Source organism: Poecilia latipinna, unplaced genomic scaffold (genome assembly GCF_001443285.1).
Source record: "Poecilia latipinna isolate Pla-1442-1.1 unplaced genomic scaffold, P_latipinna-1.0 Scaffold572, whole genome shotgun sequence".
Lineage (NCBI taxonomy): Eukaryota > Metazoa > Chordata > Actinopteri > Cyprinodontiformes > Poeciliidae > Poecilia > Poecilia latipinna.
Genome location: NW_015113188.1, coordinates 9,311 through 33,956, shown reverse-complemented (window position 1 = coordinate 33,956; position 24,646 = coordinate 9,311). Strand labels below are relative to the sequence as shown.

Sequence of the window (24,646 nt, the reverse complement as noted above, 5' to 3'; positions counted from 1 at the left end):
ACTCAAATTGTTGAGAAAGGAAACATCAGCACTGGCCTGAATTTCAGTACTTAAAAATCTACAAATGTTATCAATTTATGATTGTAGTGTAAGAAGACTTAAGTATTTGTTCATTTCAGTTAAAGAAATACAGTAAAAATGGCAAAAATGGGTTTATAAACCAATATTCACTTAAGTAGATAAAGGCAGACGCTGTTTTAGTGAAGAACCTTGCCTTCACAGCTGTATACATTACCCACAAGTTTACTCTGTTGATTTCTGAAAGCAGTTACACACAAAGAATCTATTTTGAAGAATCATTGTAAAATGGATTAAATCCAAATGAATTCCACACTCTGAAGACTTTTATTTGTTAACAGAAAGGGAATAGTGACGACAGAGTCCCTGTGAGCTATGTGAAGCTTATGGTTTTACCAAAGAGGTAAAAAACACTGCGCAAAGCCAATAGTTAGTTTCTTTCCAAAGATGACTACCACTGAATGCCTCATGAGCAAAAAGTTTAAACCAGGCACAAACACTTCTAAACAAACAAATCAGTAAACGTTAGCATTAGACAATAGTGCATAACTTATGTTGCAGCGATCTGCAGCACAGCTTACAAAGAAGTTTTAATTGCATAATGATTTACAACTGAAAATTCAAAACCCACAGTATTTTACCACCTTAGACCAATGATGTTACATGTTGCAGATATGGTGAGTTTCTAAGATTTAAAAAGTGAAAAGGTGAGGCACAGTGTAGTCTGACGCTGATCCGTCGATGAGGCCGTGTCCGTCATCGTTCGCGAACCAGCAGAGGACGTTCTTTCCCGCTTTCACATCCCTGCTGAAATCCTTCTCCCAGTGCCTTCAGAGTATTTAAAATTAAGAAAAATTAAAAAGAATAATTCTTTAGTCCCTTTTTTTTTTTTTTCAAAGTCCCGTTTTACAAAAAGAAAAAAATTTACCTGGTCACATTGATGGTTTGGCCTTTTATGTACATTATCGCATTTGAATTTCCCTCCACTTCTCCTGGATGCGAATCTGTCACCTCAAACTCAACTCCATGGTAGAACTGACCTGTCGAGTGTGATTAAAGGCTTATTGAAAGATTCAACAAGTACAGTATTACTGCACCACAATATAAAGTCTTAATGTAGTTACTTAACCAAGAAGTCCATGAACTGAGGAAGATAAGTGGTGACTGTCCAGGGTGTAGAAACCCAGATAGTCTTGTTGGTCGTGGTATTTCTTCCAAATCTTTGTGTGTCTGATGATCCTAAATTTAACTGTGTGCCGCAGCGATACAGTCAGACTGCAGCTGTTAGTCAGTCTAATGTCCAAACTGGAAGAGAAAGGAAGAAAATTGGGGCACCTAGCTAAAAGCAAGACAGTGAAAGTGAAACACAAAAAACTAATTATGCCAGAGAGTGAGAGAATTTATTGCAAAGCAATGCTACTCACCTGTCATCTTTCACGGAGGTCGTATCAGACCACTGCAACCTAACATGCTTGCCATTGTGGAAAACTGATATATGGTCAGTGCTCACGTCCAGCTGCAGCCCCAGCTTTCTGTGGGTGACAGCAAAACGACCAAAGTATGTGTTGTTCTTGGCTTGAGGGGTAAATGTCTTCTTGGAAACAATCTGGCCATTCACTACAAAACCTGAAAAGTAATGCACATGATTCATTTCTTGTTCCTTCAATTATCTCAAGGAAGGAAACGTGATTTAGAAGAATGCACAGTGCTGACCTGATTTCTGGTCTCTGACTAGATTGTAAACGGTTCCCGGTCTGTCGTTTATATTGAAGCACAGAGCGTCCTCTCTGTCTGGCAGCTCAATTATGAAATGAGGATCTCCGTCCACTGCAGAAACAGCTCTAATGTGTTAAAGTTAAAGACCATATATTTACATACAATGTATAAAAATACTTTTTTTTTATTTTTTCCTTAGTTAGAATTAACAAAATAATTTCTAGAATCGTCCTATGGTGTTGTGATTTTGTCCTGGGGGTTAATCTGATATTTCTGAAAATCAGAACCGGTCTCTGAACGGTACGATGCTGCATGTGTTTGAGCCGAAAAATACATCCATGTGCCTCCATTTATCTCAAATGTCGTAAATTCACCAATAAAAATACAAAACATTTATTTTGATTGAATGTCACACAGAAAAAAAATAGATAATGTGAATTTTTATTTAGTCTAAACATCCGGTTTTAACTGTATAAGAAGTGATAAATATCCCCATTAACTAGTGGATCTAATACAATATTGCACTAGTAGCTCAAAGGCTTCATAGAAAAATAGCTTCCAGGTCATTTTTAGATGATCCGAAAAACAAAATAAGTAAATCAGTTTGCAAAAATATTAAACTCCAGCACACACATTAAACAGTACCACAATAAAGCTTACCGTCCCCCACACCTCGAGCTCTGGTACGACTGGCAGCAGTAGGGCCTGAGACGTAGGTTAAAGCGCACATCATTTTATATACAAATATGTTTCAAAAAGAACATTTCATACCATTACATCCGTCAAAATGTGAACAGGAAGTTTACCTCGATTTCTTTCCGCCTGTTGACGCTGGTCTGAAACACAAGGAAACATTCAGAAAACATCCAATTATTTTGGCATCATGAAAAAAGTTTTTTTTTTTTTTTAAACTGCCTCTAATAAATGACCTTCAGTCAGTTTATCAGCAATGGAGGGACTCCTTCCTGTGTCCTCGGTTTCAGGCTTGGTCACCACCATGGAGGTGAGAGGCGTGACGAAGCTGTACTGCAGAGAGATGTTCAGAGCCCTGGCTATGGCTTCATCTTTTTCCGACTGAGGACTAATATCACTGGAAGAGGGGGGAAAAATATGAGACTGGCATACATGTTATTGCCTAATAATGCCTAATGAGAGGGCATTTTATCTGCCTTATACGTGAGACATGTGTCGTAAATTTGCACCGGAAAAAGTCAGATACGGTAAATCGAGATGTAAACAATGGCTGGAATTTATGACTGTGATCGCATCACATCGGTGTCGAACCACTCCTGGCTCTGACTACACATCTAAACAAACTTCCCTACAGAAGATGTGGTCGACGCTCCACAAAAGGTCCTCAATATTAGTTGTGATTTCTTTTTGCTAGCTTCCTTCATGTTGTTGTGATATCGTGACAACACTGTCGGCTCCCATTGCTGAATAAGCTTTAAAATCGATTCGCGGACGGCTACGCCCATTGCTACTTCCGTAAACAGTGCGTCAACATTCTTCCTCTGCGCATGCGGGCCGCTTTGGGGACATAAACCGTTCACACGGAAGTCTCACTACGGTCGCGTTTGTTTAGTAGCATGAATGACCACGCACAAAAAGAAAGGGGTTGTAGGAGGAGGGCAGAAATTTCAGCAAGAAACAAAACGAACAAAATAAAAACAACTGAAAAAAAAAGAAAAGAAAACTTGTGTTATGTTCACATCACAATTATGTACCACTTTGTGTTAGCCTGTCAAACAAGTTCTCATGACCACACATTCAAGTTTGTGGTTAAAATTAGTCAAAATTAAGTTTCAAAATTAATTTGACAAGACACTGTTTATCCACAATATAAACATCCATCCATCCATCCATTTTCTTTAGTTTACACCCTTGTCCCTAGTGGGGTCAGGAGGGGTGCTGGTTCCTATCTCCAGTGAATGTTTCCAGCGAGAGGCGGGGTACACCCTGGCCATGTTTATCGCAATATAAACATGGCATAAAAACATTATCTGACTGGCTTGTTAGGCTAGCATATTAAAGTTTAAGGACAAAAGTGCTTCGCACCTCTTCTCCAGCAGCTGTTGGATGGTGAGATAAGCCCACAAACGCTCAGTGAAATCACCAAAGACGTACTCCTTGTCTGGGTACACCACATCCCAGCTCACCACATCTGCCTTCCACTGTTTGTGGAGGTCCCCTTCAGCCTTTCAAGATACATATGAAGTGGCACGTTAGCAAAGAGCTGCTATACAATGCAACACCTCTTCCAGTAATATGTTTTTTTTTTTTTATTGCTTCATGTCCATTTCTCACCCCTTGGCCAGACACCTCAACCAGAATGTTCTCCACGTCGTTTTCATTCAGCCGTCCTGCCACCACAATTTCTGAGCCGCTGAAGAGTTGGCTGTATCGGTTTTTAGTCAAAGCGCTCACTGCATTGTCAGGATAACGCAGGTCCACCTCTGAAAGAAGAACGTTGGACACTTCCTCGTAGAAACCCTGCAACGAAGGCAAGACTTCAGATTCTGCTGTACGTTCTCCATTTCCCCTCATCCTCCACAATCTGCTCAGCGTTCACTCTTCTTCATCCTACTTTGAGTTGGACCACAGCATCTGAACCCTCAAAGATTCTCCTGGCAATTCCCTTGTTTTCCCTGCTCAGCACATCCAGGAGCGAGTAATCCACATCGTTACCGAACCCCAGGGAGAACAGAGACATGGCCCCTGCATTGGCCAAGCGGACTTTCTCCTGGATCTTCTCAGCACTAGTCTCTCCTAAAAATGAAAAGACATCTTGTAAAGACAATAGTTTTAAACTTGGTAGAGTTTGCAAGATGTGTCTCCAACTTTTGAGAAGTGGAATTAAACCAAAAATGAGCAATGAAATCTGTATGGCTTCTGTCGGAAATGGTGTACTCATTCATGTTTACAAGATAAGCTAATAAGTCCCAGCTCACCAAAGCTTGGATTCCCGTCAGTCAGTAAAATGATCATGTCCACGCTTCTCTCTGGAACGTTATCGTTCTGCCTTTTTCTCTTCAGCATGTTCACTGCACTCAACACAGCAGCATTAATGTCCGTAGCTGAAAGAGAAGAACACGAAGAAGGTTTTGTTGTAAGCTGAGGTAAAGAAACGATGGGGCTGCAGAGTGTTTAAAACAGAAGAGAATGCTATGAGCAATGGGAAGATGAAAAAGTCTAATTTATTTCAATGAAAGTTCATTGGAATGAAGAATTACACTGGTCAACAGTCAAGAAAAAACTGTCTGAGATTTTTCAACTGTTTTAGGGTAATTTTGATGAGCTGAATCCAAAAATCTCATTGGTTTTGCTCATTCAGGTCAACTTTCTGAACTAAGGATGCAACATGAGCATCAACATGCACGACTTGTTCTCACATCTGGATCGGTTTCCTGAGAATCTGTGATCAATGAGTGACGAGCAGGAGGAGAGACTCCATCAGGACAGGAAAGAGACAGAGACTTATACACTATGAAGACGTAATGTTCAATTTACATGTACTTACCCCCATCAGTGTTTATTATTCAGTTTACAGAAATCCAAGTTTGTAACATTTAATTAATACACTCTGTTAGAAATATTTTTTTTCTCTTAAAACCTTTTTTTAGATGAGAAATATTAACGGAAATGAACCGATAATGTTACAAAAATCTCATAAATTTTGTCAGATCAGGTTTCTCTAAATCAAATTGAGATCTGATTGAGAAAAAAATGGATGTCATTTTTGGATTCAGGGTTGCAAAATAGTCCTAATTCAGTTGAAAAAAAAGACTTAGAAAACTTCCAAAAATATATATTTTTTGTAATTTTTTCATTATTGACATGAAAAATTGTTTGCACCTCCACGTGCTTTGATGCTCCTGACAAAATGGCTGGCTGCTGAAATGTTTTCCTCTGTTGCTCTGGTGAGATGCTCCTTCCAGTTACTGATGCTGTCATCAAACTGGATGATACCGAAGTGGTCATCTTCGTGGAGGTCTTTCAGAATGGACACCATCGCATCCCGAGTCTGAAAAAAGTTCTCAGTTTGATCGCAGGTGATATGTTTTTTGGGGGTTTTTTTGTCACATTACAGCACAAAACCTCGCTGGATTTCTACGTGATAAACCAGCCTTGGCTATTCCTTTCCCATGCAACTCTGCTCATGTCTCATCTACAACTTTCAGTAGCTTTTTGCGGCAAGTAAATTTCTTTCTTCACAATGATGTACTACTGTTTGTACTGGTCTATGATAGCACTATGAAAAACACAAGAAGGTTTTTGGCTGTAATGCGACAAAACAAAACAAAAAAAAAATACGAGAAAAAGTTAATGGGCTGTGAACCTTTTAGTTGTTTGCTTTTTGTCCTATTTTACCTGAGCCATTTTCTTTCCTTCCATTGATATACTCCTGTCAATTACAAACACCACATTCTTTGGGACTCTGGCCAAGTCAGGGGGGGAGAAAAAGTGCACAAAGTATCCATTCACAACCTGGAAGTAAATAGGACATCAAATGAAAATCAATGCATTAATTGAGTTCAGACCTTACATACTGAGACAAAAAAAAAAAGAAGTGATGCTAACTAACCTGAATTTCCCCAAAGCCTTTTTCTCTCTTCACGTCGTATTTGATGATGAAATCTCCATTAATCAAGCCTTGTGGACACTGGGCACACCTCTGCTGCTCCGCTGTTGGTGAGAAAGAGATGTGTGCCTGAGAGAAAAAGAAAATCACGTCACTTGGAAACAACAATTTGGTGTTAATCTAAAGGTCAGGGCCACGTTTTAACCTGCCACCTTTGTGTCTGTGGTGGTTTTCTCAACAAGATTCAGCAGCTCATTGGTGAGGAAAGTTGCCGTAGCTTCAACAAAAGCAATGCCCTGTGGCTCGTAGATGTCCGCTGTAATCTGTCACGCAAAAACAAAAGCTCACACGTTTCACTGAGGAATACCACTAAAACCTGACAATGCCTTGGCTCTCCAGACATTTCTTTGGTTGAAAGAGAAGAGGTTCTAACCTGAAACTCCTGCACAGGCTGTTCCACTTTAACTCGGGTCACAATCTCGTATTGGCCCAGTGTCCGCTGAAGCAGTTCCTCGTAGATCAGAACAAAAGTCACGCTGCTCTTCGCAGCAACGTTGACGGACATGGAAAACTGCTCCATCGTTCTCCCAGAGACCCTGTTGCAGGGGAAATAGATGTTTTTAACGAACGAATGTTCAAACATCTACATTCTCTCGCCATCTTTTTTATTTTCCCCAGTGCCGCGTACTTGACAAGTCCAGCAGATTGCCCTTTGGAGACAGCCTTTTCATATTGCTTTTTGGCTTTCTCCTTCTCCTTCACCTCTCCAGCGTAGACGTGACCGTCCATCTCCCTGTGAGAGACACGGTGAGATTTGTCAAAAGTTTCACTTGTTGGAACCTTTTCAACGGCTTGCCGTACGGAGCCGCAGCTCTGACTGACATGCTGAAGCTGGTGATGAAGGCGGTCTTCGGCAGATCCATTTCAAAGCCGATTTCCTGGGAGGCGTTTGCCGCGTTCAGAGCCTTGGAGGTCACGACGGTGCGGGCGAAGCGGGACGTCACCGTGCAGGCAACTCTTACACTGTTCACTTCCACCTTTTCAAGAACACGAAAGGTAACATGGTTAGGAAAGAAGAAAGATATTTTTGAAATAAAGCTCTTCCATTGTTTTGTTGAAGGCTTTAGCTAGCATTACCTAGCTTAAAATGTGTTAATTGCCTTGGGAAATTGTTTGTCAAAGATTCTGTCTGAACCCAACTGAGACCGCAATCTTTTATTTTTGTCATTTTTGTCGTTTTCTTCTTACAAAAAAGGTACACCTACTAAAGAATGACGGACTCTCAATCATCTTGATATCTGGTGAAGACAATTGAATTTAATGTGCCATGCTCTTGTTCTTCTGCGGTTGTTTTTCATTTTAAAACATCACCAGAAACTAACTTTTTGTTGTTGTTGTTGTTGTTATTCTGCTCCTATAATTTCACAGAGCATGTGATTTTTTTTTCTTTTTCTCGTGGCAGCTCTTTGCACGCTAAATGTTTTGAGACTCTATAAACGGATGTGGTAAAAACACAGCATGAGAAGAGGCTGGTGGTCAAGACGAGGGTCGACCTATTGTGTTCTGCCCTCTGACCTCTTGACCAAATTCATGTGAAAATAAATTGTCTGTAAACAAAACTAAGTCACCAGTGTAAACACAGAGCAATGAAAATATCCCCAGTTTTTCTGCTTGTTTACGTCGTTCACCAAACGAGTCAGAAAAGAAAAAGAGAGAAACGTCTTAAGGGCAAAGACAGAACAAGCACAGCAGTTTGGATCATAATAATCTATTTACATCTTTCACAGTTCACCCAAACATAAATGTCGACAGAAATAATAATCTGTGTGTCTTACATGTTTCCTGTCTGCACTTCTTTTCTGTGGGAGAGAAATTGCGAAGAGATGTTATGGTTGCTTATGTATGCATTTAATTATAGCTCATGTAGATGATTACCTTTATTGAACTGGATCCTGTAACTTCTCTGGCATCCTGAAGGCAAGGAAAAACACGGTGAACCAGAAATGTCTCACTCTTTGGCATTAAACATGAACATTTCCCAGATATTTACAGCAGGTGGCGCAGCAAGTTTTCAGACTCTCTACAAAGGAATCGGTAGCTGAAAGTGATTGGGATATTGTTATGTGCTTCGGGCACATTATGATATTTTTTTGTCTATTTTTTCCTTTTTTTTTTTCTTATAGACTTTAGTTGAATGACCTTTTGTTAATATATTTTGGAGTTTGGATAAGTTCTTATTTTTGGTCATTTGATTACGTTAATTTGTGGCACTGCTGTTAATTTGTGGCTGGGTTTCGGCAGGTTGGATCTCCGCCCTTCCACTCGCTCCACCACCACCGGGGACGCGTCTTAACGCGGTGCGCGCACGTCCAGTCGCTGTGGGCCGCAGCTGACGTTTCCAGCCTGCCATGCGGTATTTCTGTTAGCCTTTGTTTGCTTGCTTTTTCGTTGTGATTTTGGCCTGGTGGCTGGTGGGACCGGTTGTCCTGGTTTCGATCTTTCTTTTGTATTGGGTTCTTTTTTGCTTTAGTCCAGTAATAATAGGGCTTCAATGGCCCTGTTTAGGGTTGGCCCCCTGCTGTACCGTTTTGTTCTGTTTGATCGGCTCACCAGGTCCAACTTTCTGTTAATACTTTTGGGGTTTTGTTTTTCTTCTTTTTTTGGGGGGGACGCAGGAAACTGAGGGCATTTAACTCTCTTTTTCTTCACAGAAAATCCGAAGCAGCTGAACAAAATAAAAACTAAAGTTCAAGAGAGTTTAAGAATAAAATATTTTGTGGAACCTTCATTCTTGTCTCGTGTCCTGAAATATGTTGAGCCCTTGGTGGACGTAACAGATATCCAGATCTGATACCAGATCAAACCTTTTTTAAACGATGGTGTGAATTCTTTTTGGTGTTGAGTCAAATTATCCCCTACTCCAACGTCTCTCTGCTCGGCTTTCTAACCACTCAGGGATTTAACGAGAATCTGCAAAAGCAAATAAGGTGGATTAGCAGTGCTTGCCAACAGCAGACGATGTCATACAGGACGGATATGTTGCTGTGGATTGTCTTCTCTGCTGTCCGGAAATCAAATCGTTAGAACCAATCAGAGCCAGAAGGAAGGTCTTAGCGCTGCCAATCAAGCTTACGTATGTGTAGCTAAATGTGCTAATGGCGGAGAAACAACTTACTCCTTAGCGGGTGGCAGTGCTAACTAGCCTGAGCATTCATATTAAGCTCCACTGTGGCGAACCAGCTGTAGTGTTGCAGAGAGAAAGGAGTAGACTGTGAGAAGTGGACCTGATAGACTGTGCAACCTAATTTGTTAAGCTTTGAACAAGTTTTCTGTTGTGTTGCCAATGAGTAGTCGGCACCCCTAGTTTGCTGCTGACACACGACGACACATTTCCTGTTTTTATGTTTCTTGTGCAGTGAGCAACTCCAGCGTACAGAGGATACTGCACATGTGAGTGTCTATGAGCCTATGTTTGGTTCCAGGATCAGACAAAGAGCTTAGTGTAGAAGACGCACAAGAATGTTGTTTGCAAAAGTCAAACTGGCACGAAAGGACAGTCCACGTTATAGACTGGATGTGATCATAGACAGTTTATTTTCTTCCAAATCTGAGATGGTGACTCAGACTCTGGGCACTGAGGAAATTAAAAGAAAGAGATGGATTTTAGAAGAGGTGCTTGAGGCGAGAATATCAAAAGGAATAAACAAGGACTCAGATGGGAAAAGGCCTGTATAAACACATAGCATGTAATCAATGCTAGTAAAATGAGGCAGGGAGTTTCAAACATAATCAACATCAATTACATGCCCACTGTACGTGTAGACTCCATTCTTTGGGTACTAAAAAACTTTTTCTTCTTCTTAAATGCTTTTCTTTCATATTGTTGATGAACTACAGCAAACTTTCACCATGCTAGTGTGCATATTTGGCCCTGCCGGGGAACTTCTTCCAGAAAACAGATCATGAAAAACAAACACTGATGGGGTTGCATTCCTGCAGAAAGTTTTTCCGTTCTCCAAAAGGAATTCAGGCATTTCGTTACACTCCGTAATCAAGATTTTACAGCTCTGGCAAGAAAAGGAACAAATGCAAGTTAGTAATTGGGTTAAAGTGAATTGCTTGGTTTGGTTTGAAAGTCAGCATTCTTTAGGTTGGTAGAACAACATGAATCTGCAGAGGTGCAACACATGCAGTGCCAACGTGATTATTACCGCCTTAACAGAAGGCGGTAATGTAAACTGTCCTTAAGCAGCAACGGTTCAGTTCATATCAGTGCCTGCATGCCCAAAAATGAGAGTGAGAGATTTTCATAACCATATATATATGTGTGTGTGTAGAGAGAGAAAGAGAGAGAGATTTCTTTACTAATACACAGCAAAGCTTCTTTGCAGAAAAGCGAATAAAACAAAATACAAATTGCTTCATAAGTTGTTCAGAGTAAATACCTGTCTCAGGCCATCTCTCCTGGAAACAACCAGACCTCCCTGGACCTGAACCAGAGGACCGATACAGATGCAAATCCACAGCAGCAGCATCCTGGGAAGAAGCTGGAGGCAAGAGGGCCTCTGCGGCAGCACAGCTGAAAACAAATGTGCAGGGAATTTGAAGCATGTGGGATCAAGTCTTCCTGTAAAAATCACTCCGCCCACTCTGTGCATTAAAAAAAAAGAAAGAAAAAAGAGGGAGCCTCCACCTATTGAACAAAGAGTGTGTGTGTGTGTGTGTGTGTGTGTGTGTGTGTGGTTTCATGTACATGGTATGTCTGCAGGGATTAGGGATGAATACTGGGGACGCTCATCCTGTCCAAACAAGAAGGTTCATGTTCAAGTCGTCATGTTTTCACTCCGTGAATAAAGACTATTCATGCTGCAGGTTGAATGAAGACAGCAGTTTGTCAATGTAGCTTTTATTTGGCATTGTGGTTGCAGTTTGTCCTGCAGCAGAGTGTTACAAACATTCTGCTGCAGAACAATACGAGTATTAACAGATCAGGCCGTGATCTTGCAATACGACCTAATTATGAGCTGGTGTTGCTCATTATGTCGTATAATGAGCAACACCAGTTCATTATGCTGGGTATTGGACCTCTGGCAGGTTTTGATCTGCTTATAAGAGCTGAAACAAACACGAGAAATGACTGAAACAGGATTTTCTTCAAAATCAAAGAGCGACAATCTAGAGCATTTGTAAGAACTTTGACCCCTACATTAAAACAGAGAATTTCCCCCAATGTCAATAATCACTTCTCACACACACACAAAGAGCAACGAGAAGTTTTGTGCTTTTGTAACAGAAGTTGAAAATCAAAAATTATGACTATGAGATTAGCCAAGAAACGAGAAGGAGACTTCTCGTTTCTTGGTACCATTCTGTACTTTTGCCGTTTAGGTTGTTTCATACTCAGTGCTGCCAACTTTTCATCAAGCTAAATAAATGACGGCTGTCGTAAATATCACCAACACCTAACCTTGCTATGGCAGACAAGAATAATGTAGCATAAGTGACAGCCTAAAAATGTTTACAACTACAAATAAGGTTTTAATTTTATTTATACATCTTCATACATAAAGTCTGGTTTTGTTTCTAACCTACACACTTCAGTTAGGAACCTAGAATAAGTCTCCATAAAGCAAATCTCACCTTTTTTTTTTTTTTTCGTGGAGCATGTAATCTGCATTACTTGTCTAAATGAACCAAATAACAACAAAACAATTAGAATGTGTTTTATTGTAGTGTAGTGATTTATTTTAAACAAAAACATGTCATCCATGCATCCCGCCCTCGCCATAATGCGATCAGTTATTTTGGTTTAATCGAGGGTCATAATCTTTCATTAAACGCCAGATGTGAGGATCAAACCACAGAAAATGGAAATGTGGTGTAGTTGTATAAATTCTCTAGAAAATGTAAAACAACACAATGAAATTATCTGTGAGATCTGAGAATCTGTGTGATTATTTCCGTAAGTCATCAGGAATACCAGAAATAAACCGATACGCCATGATAAAAGACACGGGTGTGACATGCTTTGTTTTCGTTTACAAAATGGACTTTGTAGGTAATGATGATATGGCAACATGTAGACATAAAATGGGGTTAACAAAGAGAAAAACTGACCCATAATGCACATTATGAACCTGTTATCTTAACATTTTTCGTTGTTGTCTGGTTTACTAATCTGATTATTTTAACAGCAGAATAAAAAACAAAGTCTACAATTCATTCAGTTTAAAGTACTGAAATTGTCCACAACAGGGGAAGTCACCCAAACTGGGTTCATTTTTAACCCAGCAGTGTTTTTAACAAAGTTCTTCTTAATCCTGGAAATTTGCCACAATATTGGAAAAAAAAAAGAAAAAAAGAAAAAAAAAGACAGTTCTGTTTTCTGTAAGAGTGTCAAGCCGAATTTCCTCATTGTTTTAATAAACTTGATTTTGATCGCATTTAGTAGCGCACATGAACACGCTGCTTGTTTTCAGACCGTAGTGAAAAGGCTCGACACAGCGTAGTCTGCCGCCGCTCCGTCGATGAGGCCCGATCCGTTGTTGTGGATGAACCAGCAGGGAACATTCTCGCCGTTCTTCACGTCTCTTCTGAAGTCTCTCTGCCAGCCTCTGTGTGGATCCAGGAGGACAGGTCGGCATCGCATTCAGACGTTTACGACAACCAGCTCCGCTCTCTTCACTTACCTGGTCACGTTCAGCTGGTGTCCTTTTGCAAACATGGTGGCGTCTGGTTTCTCTGGAGATTCCCCGGGACGTAAATCTGTCACCTCGTACTCAATCCCGTGGTAAAACTGGCCTGAAGGACGGATTAAAGCAAGCATATTTATTTTTCAAACAACACAAGGTAAGTAAATTTAAATCTGGTCTAATCTTGTCAATTCCCGGGTTCTAATCTTGTCAGAAAATCTTTTTTTGTTATTTTGACTATTTCATTTTCTGCAAATAAACACTAAACTTCTGCTTGAAATTTCAGAAACATGTCAGTAAAAGAACAATGTTAATTTTACTCAAACAAATACCTATAAAAAATGAAATTAGAGAAACTGATTAGTTTAAGTGGTCTCTTAACTTTTTCCAGAGCTGTATCCATCATGCCGTACCTAGCAAGCCATGAACAGAAGGGGACAGCAGGTGGGTGTCCAGGGTGTAGAAACCCAGGTAGTCCCGGTGGTAGGGGTGCTTCTTCCACACTTTGTGGAGCAGGATCACAAACTTAACGGAGTCCTTTAGCGTTACAGTCAGGCTGCCATCTTTAGTGACCACAACATCCACGCTGGAACACAACATAACAAAGACGGTCACAATTAACATAATCTGAAGAACGCTTTTAAAGTTTTCCCTTAGCACAACGGTTTTCCTTTTGATGGGAAACAAAAAAACATGTTTTTTTTGTTTGTTTTTTTTACAGCAGAAACGGTAGGTTGAAAAAGAATTAACATCCCTGTTTTTGCCTGGATTAACCCAACTGGACCTACTTCAATGCTAGTCTCCTGGGAGGAAACAAACAGACGATTAGGTAGACATGGGTGACGAAAAACAGGATTTGGTGGAGCTGATCAAACTAAAGTCAAACTATAGTTTTTGTTTAAAACATGCAACTAAACCAGGCACAAGTTGCTATAAAGTCAGCAGTTCAAGGAGCTCAGCGTACTCCGAGTTCCTGGTGTGAAAACAATAAACTGCTTCAACTCACTTGGGTCCTTTGAGAGAGCCTGTATCCGTCCACAGCAGCTTGGCGTCTTTACCGTCCTGCGAAACTGAGATATACTGAGTGGTCACCAGCAGACTGACGCCCAAAGTCTGGTGGACGATGCCGAAACGCCAAAAATAGGTGTTAATTTTCCCATCAGGAGGAATCTTCTTGTCTCCTATGATCTGACCGTTGACAAAAACACCTGAGGAGAGATGATGGGAATCAGTGCAGAAAGGATGGAAAGGTCAAACTTTGGAGGGGCGGGCTGTTTGGAACTGGTTTGCCGACCTGCTTCTGGATCACGGACCAGATTGAAAATGGTTCCCGGTGCGTTGTTGATGTTGAAGCACAGAGAGTCGTTTCTCCCAGGAAGCTCTATAATGAAGTGGGGATCTCCATCCACTGCAGCACAGACAGTGGCAGGAACAATTAAAATCGATAAAAGGAGTGAGAGCTCGGGATTTTCTTAAGCTCGGTTCTGTCGTTAACATCTCTAATTATTACAAAGCCGAATTAGCTTATCCTAGCAGCTAAAGCTAACAGACGATAGGAGAGAAGACCAAGATCAAAACAAACTTCTGCTGCTTTTAATGCAAGTTTGCATTAAAAGTGTCACTTAGCATTAAGTTGCATTAAATCCTACATTAAAAGTCAATTAAGAGTCAAATTTGCATTAAAAGTGTCATTATTTACCAAATGGTATTTCATGACAACAGTCATAAGCATTCATACAGACTCCTTCATGTTCATAACATGTATTATTTCATGTTTATGCCAGTGTTATGTCAGTTTTATGCTCACCCCTTCAAATAAAGTGTTACCAAAATTTCTCTGTCAGCAAGAAAACAAATATTTCAAACAAGAAACCTAAGAAATCGCAACGAATCAACATTCAGACAAACCTTCTTATAGATTAGATAATGCATAAGCAATATAACCGTCTTCATCCTTCTTTAATGTCTTCGGGGATGAAATGTACTTACCCAAATACACTGGAGAAGGTGCATACTGTACTGGGGCAGGGATGAAATGCGATGCACCTCGTGAGTATGCTGTACGTTGAAATACAAGTAAAAAAATAATAATAATTTAATAAATTACTGAAACTCAGTAGTTGTTTTTTTTTATCTTTATTTTAGAAAAGGATCGTCTCACCTATTGGTCTCAGTCGTTCTGCTTGCTGTCTTTGCTCTGTGAAAAAAGATTAAACAACGGGCAACTTAACACATGTTGTACCAAAAAAATCTGGTTAAAGATGTTAATGATGCATATTATTATTAACATGTTTGCTCCTTTCAAATACGTATGCTTAACTCTACACCAAAAGGTTGACCGGATAAATTGGAGGGGAGGAAAACTTCTTTTTTTTTTTTTACCTTCAGTCAGTTTGTCCGCAATGAGAGGGCTGTCTGTGCCGTCTTCTGTTTCGGGCTTGGTCACCACCATGGAGGTGAGAGGAGTGACAAAGCTGTACTGCAGAGACATTTCCAGGGCCTTGGCTGAGGCATTGGCCTTTTCATCCGCTGTACCAGTCTTACTGTGATAAGAAAAAGAAAAAAATAAACATTTGTTGCCATCAAAATTGTGTTTTTATTTAGCAATGGCTGACAAATACAATTTAATCAGTACTGCTCAAGACACAACCGGCAAGGAAAACCAGGATTAAACACGTCGACATCTTTTCTCAGCAAGTGGATTTCTCATGAAAGGCCAAAACCGCATTGGGTGTCATTACAACTCAAGTAGCAGTCACAAAGAAATGAGCCCAGATGAGTGCAGAAAGTAATTTATGTCTATTAAGGTGGAATAGTGCAGTTCATTTGGATATTTGGCACCAAACTACGTTCATCTGCGGAAACACAGAACCCATCTCCTTCCTCGATGGAGTGCCGGCTGAGGATTTGCATTTCTGTTTACACTTGTGGGAATTTTTAGCCAAGAACGAGCCAGATTCTCTTCTCTTCCTGATTTCTTTTGACTTGAAACACCTCAAACGCCCCCAGCTCTTGGTGGTGTGGCATCATGTCACTCAAATGTTGTGAAAAAACTGATCAAAAGCTTCCAAAAGCCAGACATCATCATCTGGGCGTTCCTCCCTTGTTGGAAGGTAATTTTAGTCATCTCAATGTTTTGGAGAAAGTTATAATGAATCCTCCTTACTCTGCTGCTTTAGAAATTGACGTAGCTTTGATGAAAAAAATGACTTGGATTGTATATAAAAAAAAAGCTCTTTTTAACCAGCAGATGAAAATGTCTGGTTTCCCTCGTAATATCCTCAATTTAATTGGAAGAGTTTCCTTGTGAATCTGGACTAGTTGGGGTTGCAAATTGATGCGTTCGGTACTTCATTTCCTTTCTTATCGCTTTTTATACCAGAGGTCGCAACAGACCTTTTCTCCAGGAGCTGTTGGATGGTGAGGTAAGCCCACAGACGCTCGGTGAAATCTCCAAAGATGTAAGTCTCATCCGGGTACATCACGTTCCAGTCAAAAACACTGGCCTGGCCTTGCACTTTGTAGTTATCTTCAAACTACAGAGGAAAGAAAAGTTACTCTAAATGGGACAGACGAAGACCTGTCGAAACCCTTTGACATTTTGTTATGTAGTGTTTATTTCTTACGCCTTGGCCAAGGACTTCCACCAGGAAGTTGTCCAGGTCGTTGTCCGTCAACCGACCCGCCACCACAATCTCCGAGCCGTTGAACAACTGAGGGAAGTGAGAGGTGGTCACGTAGTCGACTGCATTGTCTGGATATACCAGGTCCACCTCTAACAGCAGCGGGCTGGCCACTTCTTCATAGAAATCCTGCAAAAGATTTCAGAAAAGATTTCAGTTGATTCCATTTTTGCATTGCACCCCAAAAACGTCAGATTCGTTTCAGCCACGCAGAACTCAAACGCTCAAACACTTCACCTGGAGCTGCAGAGTTGCGTCCGAAGCTTCAAAGATCCTGCGAGCCAGTCCTTTGTTCTCTTTGCTCATCACATCCAGGAAGTTGTAGTCCACGTCGTTTCCGAATCCGAGACAGAACAGAGACATGTTTCCCCCAACGGCAGAACGCACGTTCTCCTGGATCTTTCGGATGTCAGACACGCCTTCGGATGCACACGCAAAAAGTGTTATGATAAATACAAAGCACAAAGTACCATCTCCCAATATGATGCATAGTAAAAGTGTTCGAAGCCCTTTAAGCCATATTACAACCACAAGCTTCTTTGTGGTTTATTGGGATTTATGTGCTAGAGATACTCAACGACTTGTGTGTATATATTGGTTTACAATAGGCAACCTAGATTAATTCACACACACATTAAAAAACTCCAGATATAAAGATGCATATTCAATGTAAAACATTAGAAGAAGAAAGATAAAATATATAAACAGGAGCTACAAAGCAGGTAGAGTGAAGTTGGTCAACATTGATACTGATTTGGACGGAGTTGCAGGGCGAGCGCAAAGACGCTTAAGAGTTAGAATGAAATGGTTTAAAACAAAGCACATTTGTGTGTTGAAATGGCCCAGTCAAAGTAGGTGTGGCATGACTTGAAAACTGCCACACATTGATGGTCTGCAACTGTTCCGATTGGGTTGTGGATATTTTACAAGGAATTGAGAACGTTTTAGTTTCTAGATACGTGAAGGTTATCGAAACGCATCCAAAAAGACTTCCAGCTCTGCTGGCACAGAGGCGACCAAAAGAGGGGGCTGAGAGGGGCCCGGGGCTCCCCTGGAAAAAATTACCCACCTCTAGAGAATCATGCTCAGTTCATACAAAGGCACACAGAGTCATGCTCTCCTCGACTCTGTGTGAAATCAATATGTGTTTGCATTTATTTGTAAAGATACATACAGAACTGTATATTATTTCCTTCTATTTTATGCTTAAAATCTCAGTCTGTCTCTTAAAATTTCAAGCCAAATCAGGTTATACGATGCAAATTTGTGAAAAAGGTTTAAGAGACGTGAACACTTTTGGAAGCCGCTGTATGGAAACACTTACCAGAGTTTGGCATTCCATCAGTCAGTAAGATGATCATGTCGACGCTTCTCTCAGGGAGCCGGTTCGCCTGTCTGTCTCTCTTCAGCATTTCTACTCCATCCAGCACTGCCTGGTTAATATCAGTAGCTTGGCAAAATAAAGCAAAATAGGCAAACTGTCAATTGTTTAACTCGGTAATTAAATGCAGGAAGTGTGACACATTAAACTTTTTTGTTGTCTTGACCTCCATTGTCTCGGATTGACCTGGCGTAGTTCTTTGCTTCGGCCACGTTTTCTTTGGTCGCTTTGGTGAGAGACTCCTTCCAAGACAGAATGGCGGAGTCGAACTGGATGAGAGCGAAGTGGTCGTCTTCATGGAGGTCCTCCAAAATGGCCACCAGTGCATCTCGGGTCTGCAAAAGTTCTGGGATCAAAACGTACCCCTGCCAGCACTGAAGCAGCAGCTTTCATGATCACAGTCGGAGTCATAAATTTACATACACTGACAGAATTTTTTTTTTTTTTCCTTGGACATTTTTCAGAGAAGATGTATGATAAAAAAAAACACAAACATGCTTTCTCATGTGGTCAGTAGTTTGGTGAAGCGACTGCATTTAGTCTTTTCAAATCAATAATGACACCAGGAACTACCCAAATGACTCTGATCAAAAGTTTACATTCCCTTTGTGATTTATGACCTTCAAAACATGCACATAAGTCGACACAAACGTTGCTACTGAAGGTAACCGTCCTCACATGTGATGTGTTTGGTTTAAATCATCAATTTCAGCAACAACTGCAAGAACAATTGTTTGGGATACAAATAAAAGCCCATAGACGCCTTCAGCTGAAGCGAGCAACTCTGGAAAAAAAAAAGCGGCGTGGCTGTGGAGCCGCTTGAAGAAAAATGGACTGCCTGGTTGAATCACCAGAAGAAAGCCATTAATATGCAAATGCCACAAAGTATCCTTCTTACAAAGCACCAAGGAGTGATGAGACCAAACCTGAACTGTTTAGCCAAACAGTTCAGGTTTGGTTCAAACAGTGCTGTATTTGGAGAGGAGACAACAAGGCCTACAATGAACACCATTCCTACTGTGAAGCACGGAGGTGGGTCACTGGTGTTTTGGGATGTGTGAGCTACAGAGGCTCAGGGAACTTAATCACAATTGATCACAGGATGAATGCAGTCTGTCATCAGGAAGTACTGGAGGAGGATTTTCACTCATCAGCCGCGGAAGCTGCGACGTCTTCGGACGTTCAAACATGACAACGTCTCAAAACACAAGGCCAAGTCGACCCGTCGTTGGCTACAGCAGAACAAAGTGAAGGTTCTGGAGTGGCCAACTCAGTCGAGATCTCGACACATTCATGCAAGACAAACCAAGAATTTACAGAAACCGGAGGTTTTGTAGCACCTTCAAATTGGGCCACCTTTATCACGTCATCTCAAAATTCTTCCATCGAGCTGCGGACAATGTTTTTTGCCAGGGAAGCACTGAGAAGTAGTTCCTATATGAAAAGCTTGGCAGTTCCACCAGGTGTTTGCTACTTGAAGGAGCTGAGTGGGGGGCAGGGGGTCACACCCAGAATGGCTATAAGAGGGAAATCAAAAGATTTCTTAAACATGCATGAAAGAATCAAAAACAGCACTCCAGGCATGTTTATATATATTGATGCAATACAATGTAAAGCTAAAAATAATTTGACTTCATATAACACTGCCCCTTTAAACGGAGCGAAACACGGTATCAACAGCTGGTGTATGTGAGCTTTAAATCAGGTCATTTGCCCCCCCCATGTTTCTGTTGTCGTTATTAGAGGAACACAGCTGTTTGACAATGACAAATAAAATGGCTGCCCCAAGAGTCTGAAGAGTTTTCACCTGCGCCATCTTTGTGCCGCTCATCGACCCGCTCCTGTCGATAACAAACACCACATTCTTAGGCACCCTGGGCAGGTCAGGGGGCGCAAAGAAGTGCACAAAGTAGCCGTTCACAATCTAGACGGAAACAGAGTCACAACTTGCATTAAATGGCCGAATATATGCAAGCCAAACTAACAACATGACTCAACTGTGATTTGAGATCGTAGCGCACCTGAATGTCCCCGATGCTCTCCTGTCTGTTCACGTCATACTTGATGATGAAATCGCCGTCTATCAGCGTCCCGTCGCAGCCTGGACACTTCCTCTGCTGCTCCACGGTTGGAGAGAAGGAGATGTGAGCCTGACGAGAAAAAAAGACAAGTGAGAGATCTGTGTTGAATATTAAACAAGAAGGAAAAACGAAAGTCATTCAAAGAGTCAAAACGACAAAGAGAGAGGCACCTTCTTTTCCAGGACTGTTTTCTCCACTAGGGGGAGCAGCTCGTTGGAGAGGAAAGTGGCGTGGGCATCAACGTGAGACAGGCCCTGAGGCTCATAGATGTTGGTCGAAATCTGTTTCCGGGAGAGACCCCGGTGACTACGTTTATCGAATCATAAGGAGGCAGCAGGAAATGAAAATGAATCATCTGGCGACTCACCTGGAACTGCTCGACCAGACTTTTGGGTTTGACTCGGATCAGAATCTCATACTGGCCGAGTTTTCTCTGAAGGAGCTCCTCGTAGGTCAGGATGAAAGTCACGTTGCTTTCAGCTGCAATGTTGACCGACACAGAAAACTTCTCCATCTTCCTCCCAGAAGCCCTGCAGTAAAAAAAAAAACAACAACACACACATAGGTATCTCTTTCTGTTCCCTAAGCTAGATCAGCAGGTGGCTTTTAAAGAACGTCAGTTTGACAAGAAACTGGTTTGTGTCTCGGTTGACTCACTTGACCAGTCCCGCCGTCTGTCCGGACGAAACGGCTTTCTCATATTGTTTCTTAGCTTTCTCCTTCTCCTTCACATTTCCAACGTACACCTTCCCTTCAATTTCCCTGAGTAGCACAAACACAAAAGACAATGCAAGAAATATGTGTTGCTTTGCTTCACTGCAAAAACACAAAACCTTACCAAGTAATTTTCATCTTCTTTCTAGTCTAAATATCTTTCTGCATTTGAAATACGACAAATTAACTTACAAGTAACTTTTCAGCAAGACGTAGGAGCTTGTTTTAAGTCAATAATTCCTAAATAGTGATGGAAAAAGTCCCCTTGTACTATTGACAGATTATTTCATTCATAACAAGACATTTTCTCCATGTTATAAATTAAATAATCTTTCAATGGAACAAGAACTTTTTCTTGACTATTAAGGAATTAAAACAAGCTCCTACGTCTTGCCAAGAAATTGCTCATAAGTTAGTGTTGCTGAGATATTTAGACTAGAAACTAGACCAGAAAAACTTAGTCTGAGATAAAACAGAAACCGAAATCTAGCTTACATGCTGAAATTTGTGATGAAGGCAGACTTTGGGAGCTCCACGTCGAAAAACATTTCCTTTGACGTGTTGGCTTTGTTCAGGGCCACCGAGGTCATGACGGTGTGGGCGAAGCGGTTCGTCACGGTGCAGTCCACCGTCACGCTGAGCACTTCCACCTGTGGACGGGAGGCAAGGAGCAAGGGAGACTAGTCATCCAAAAATTAAATGTAAGCATTCATATTGTTGACATTGGAATGATAAATTCTTTCTTTTGTTTGTTCGCCTGAGAAACTATGTGCAAGAGAGTCTGTGAGCTCTTTTGTCACAAACTCCATTGGATTGCATTGGGAGTTGATGGGGAAAAACACAAAATAGCACAACATTAGGAAGTGGAAGGAAAGTAACATGGCATTCCATGTTTTCTAAGAAAAAAGTCTGAAAAGTGTGGATTGCTTATGTCTTCGGGCCTTATGCCTTACACTGATACTTCTAAATTAAATCCAACGTAATCCTTTATCTTATGGATTCACACACTTCTTAAAATATTGTCCACTTTTTGTATAGTTAAAAAATATTGCCTTTTAAATAAGCCAAGGATGACAGGAAGTCACAAATTTGGCACGGGTCATGCTCTGGTGACCTTGAACGCACCGACCCCACAGTGATGCATGGTGGTGGAAGCATCATAATGTGGGACGCTTTTCTTGGCTCTGCTTATGGAAGGATGGATGGAGCTAAGTACAGGGCCATCCCGGAAGAAAATCTAATAGCGGAATGGTTTCGCTCAAAGTGTAATCCATTGTGTTAGATTGGCCTAGTTCAAGTCCACCATGAAGCCGGCTAAAAATCTGAGGTAAGACTGTAAAGCACGTTTTTAAGCAGACGTTTTACATCCAGTCTGACTAAACTTGAGCTATTTCACAAGGAAGAATGGCAACAAAAAATACCTGCAAAGCTGTAATGTCATGAAAAGATTGTTTCAACAAACTCTAGAGGACTGAATACGCGGACACGCCACACGTTTCAGATTTTTATGAGTAAAATAACTGAAAAATCACGTATTCTTTCTGTTTCTCTTCTCTATTGTTGTGTGTTGGTCTGTCAGAGAAGTCTCAATAAATCACATGGAAGTCTGGGCAGAATGGTGAAAGAGTGAGGAAAGGTTCAGGTAAATGAATGAATACTTGTACAATGCACTTTGGTATTGACTAACATGTCAAAGAGTTCCAGTTTGAGCTCTTGTGTGCAAACAAAACTTGGCAAACGGTTTTGCTAATCTTAAGTTGACAAACACAGTAAACACACACACAAAAAAAAAACTAATTTCAAACAACACAGTCGCAGTTTTTACCCTCTGTGCAGATTCAGGACAAGAACAAGAACAAGGTAAGTACAACATGAAGTGCAGCTTTTGGAAGCAGGACTAATGATTACTAACTTGAACCAAACTCTTGCTTCCAGATGCCGTTTTTACACAAAGTGACGACAAACCAGCACCTTTCTGACACGCTTCTGTTCGTCATGAGCTCATCTTTTAACGTAGTTATTTTGGACAGAAGGTTGCTGCAAAATTTCATGCAGTTTCCACGATGCAGATGCCACACACATCGTAGCTAGGAAACGGTGTTTAGGAGACATTACGTCACCTCTTACACCCTGGGAGTGTTGTTATGAGTCTGCAACTTCTCACTGAGAATAATGACGACAACCAACTCACTGGGTTTTTTTCCAAAAAATACAATTATTTGCATTAGTTTTTGCTTTATCTCACATAAATATCTACATTTGCTTAAAGTAGATATTTAAAAGGGACCACGGCTTTTACAGAAGACTTTCTTTCATACTAAATGTTATGAATAAATAAAGAAAAAGAAAGAAAGAAAGAAAGAAAGAAAGAAAGAAAGAAAGAAAGAAAGAAAGAAAGAAAGAAAGAAAGAAAGAAAGAAAGAAGAGAAAGAAAGTATTTGTTTGTGGAAAACATTGAAAAAGTACCAGCTCTTTCTAAAATATTCATTTCCTTTTAATTTTTTCCACATTTTTTATTGGACAGCCTAAAACATTTAATGGATTTCAAGATATAAGAAAGAAGCACAGAATTGTGCAGTGAAGCTAAAGTGATGCAGGTTGTTGATATTTTTTTGTATGCAGCCTGAAATCTGAATAGTGTGGCATGCATTTGTGCTGAGCCCAGGTGAGTCACTCCCTCATTTTGGTCCAAAAACAGCTGCAAATCTTGTATTTCTTCACCTTTCCTTTTTTTATGCGTCTAAAACTCGTTCTCCCCATTCCTCTTCGCAAAACAGCTCAAGTAAATTTTGATTTTGGTCTGGACTTTGACTGGGCCATCCCAACACATGAACATCCCTTGATACTTCAAGCCTGGCACACACTGAAGTTTGAGGTTGCAACTTGAATAAACGCCGAAAAGTTAAAGGGTCTCCTGTCGTTGACAGAACACATAATGAGCTTACCATTGCCTCGTTTGTACTTCGTTTCTGCAACACAGAGAGCAAACAGAAAAACAAGACAGGGAATTTAGATTTAAACATTGCAAAATTGCAACAATTACCTTCCAGCTGAAATTCTTGTGTTAATTAGTGCAATAAATTACAACTTATTTCCCCTCCAGAAGAACTTTAAGTTCTGCATGCCTAAGTATGATTCGGTCATAGCAATGTTGATTAAATTACTGAAACTTAATATTATTATATCCACCAACGTAAATTAAATTCTGCACGCTTAAGTATGATTTGGTCAAATGAATTAAATGAATACATTATATTCACCAACATAAAAAAAAAAAAAACTGTTTCAGCCAAGCACCTGAAGCACTTTGGTGGCTCCCGTCATTTCCTGTAACACAAATGTGTTGCCAAAAAATAAGAGGAGAAAAAAATTTGGGTGATTCATACGCTACTTCAGCTTGTAAGATAATATATATATATATATATAGTTTTATATTCCGCTTAATAGATAACGCAGACTTTGAAACTAATTCATATAACGGCACCATTCAACTACACCTGAAAGTTTTGAGTTACCTCCGGAGCCTCATCGTCCTCGAAGATGACCAGCGCTCCAGATGTTGGGTTGGCGAGCCAGAGGCAGCCGCAGCCCCACAGCAGCAGCAGCAGCAGCCGGACACCCAACGGACCAGACATGACCAAACTCCCAACAAACACTGACTCGCTTCAGAGCTGAGGGGAGGGAAAATAAAGTCCTCTCTGCTCCGGTAGGAGGGACGGAGGGGGCGGGTGAGCTGACCCTTAACTGTTGATCAGAAGATCTGGGCTCAGCTGGCTGGA

At 40.8% G+C, this 24,646-nt stretch overlaps 2 protein-coding genes across 3 annotated transcripts; both read right to left on the bottom strand.

Annotated features, from left to right (window-relative positions):
* Positions 1-326: 326 nt before the first annotated feature.
* LOC106953244 (inter-alpha-trypsin inhibitor heavy chain H3-like) lies at positions 327-11,542 on the bottom strand. Its single transcript, XM_015041851.1, has 22 exons — positions 10,762-11,542; positions 8,252-8,287; positions 8,152-8,175; positions 7,199-7,353; positions 7,005-7,109; positions 6,750-6,912; positions 6,529-6,639; positions 6,320-6,445; positions 6,106-6,222; positions 5,590-5,758; positions 4,686-4,811; positions 4,322-4,503; positions 4,042-4,227; positions 3,793-3,932; positions 2,664-2,824; positions 2,541-2,570; positions 2,395-2,439; positions 1,732-1,845; positions 1,443-1,644; positions 1,148-1,323; positions 947-1,058; positions 327-846 (listed from the first exon to the last, which is right to left on the bottom strand). The coding sequence occupies exons 1-22, from the start codon at positions 10,972-10,974 to the stop codon at positions 711-713; spliced, it is 2,829 nt and encodes a 942-aa protein (XP_014897337.1). The 5' UTR covers positions 10,975-11,542; the 3' UTR covers positions 327-710.
* A 495-nt stretch (positions 11,543-12,037) lies between these two features.
* On the bottom strand, positions 12,038-24,550 carry LOC106953242 (inter-alpha-trypsin inhibitor heavy chain H3-like). Of its 2 annotated transcripts, XM_015041847.1 has the most exons (22): positions 24,383-24,550; positions 24,165-24,194; positions 23,813-23,836; positions 21,363-21,517; positions 20,811-20,915; positions 20,521-20,683; positions 20,324-20,434; positions 20,094-20,222; positions 19,880-19,996; positions 18,239-18,407; positions 18,016-18,141; positions 16,929-17,110; positions 16,635-16,820; positions 16,405-16,544; positions 15,391-15,551; positions 15,170-15,205; positions 14,998-15,066; positions 14,303-14,416; positions 14,015-14,216; positions 13,422-13,594; positions 13,006-13,117; positions 12,038-12,930 (listed from the first exon to the last, which is right to left on the bottom strand). In XM_015041847.1, the coding sequence occupies exons 1-22, from the start codon at positions 24,500-24,502 to the stop codon at positions 12,792-12,794; spliced, it is 2,763 nt and encodes a 920-aa protein (XP_014897333.1). In that variant the 5' UTR covers positions 24,503-24,550; the 3' UTR covers positions 12,038-12,791. The 2 variants fall into 2 exon arrangements, with proteins under 2 accessions (XP_014897333.1, XP_014897334.1); XM_015041848.1 differs by lacking the exon at positions 24,165-24,194.
* Positions 24,551-24,646: the final 96 nt, after the last annotated feature.

What these genes read in the sequence shown, in the direction of transcription:
- LOC106953244 (XM_015041851.1), bottom strand. Translation starts at nt 10,974, where the DNA reads ATGCACAGAGTGGGCGGAGTGATTTTTACAGGAAGACTTGATCCCACA. An exon ending in CAGGATCCAGTTCAATAAAG is followed by an intron (nt 8,176 to 8,251) that starts GTAATCATCTAC and finishes TCTCTCCCACAG; the next exon opens with AAAAGAAGTGCAGACAGGAA. An exon ending in AAGGCTTTGGGGAAATTCAG is followed by an intron (nt 6,223 to 6,319) that starts GTTAGTTAGCAT and finishes ATTTACTTCCAG; the next exon opens with GTTGTGAATGGATACTTTGT.
- LOC106953242 (XM_015041847.1), bottom strand. Translation starts at nt 24,502, where the DNA reads ATGTCTGGTCCGTTGGGTGTCCGGCTGCTGCTGCTGCTGCTGTGGGGC. An exon ending in GAAGTACAAACGAGGCAATG is followed by an intron (nt 21,518 to 23,812) that starts GTAAGCTCATTA and finishes TCCCGTCCACAG; the next exon opens with GTGGAAGTGCTCAGCGTGAC. An exon ending in AGAACGACTGAGACCAATAG is followed by an intron (nt 15,067 to 15,169) that starts GTGAGACGATCC and finishes TTCAACGTACAG; the next exon opens with CATACTCACGAGGTGCATCG.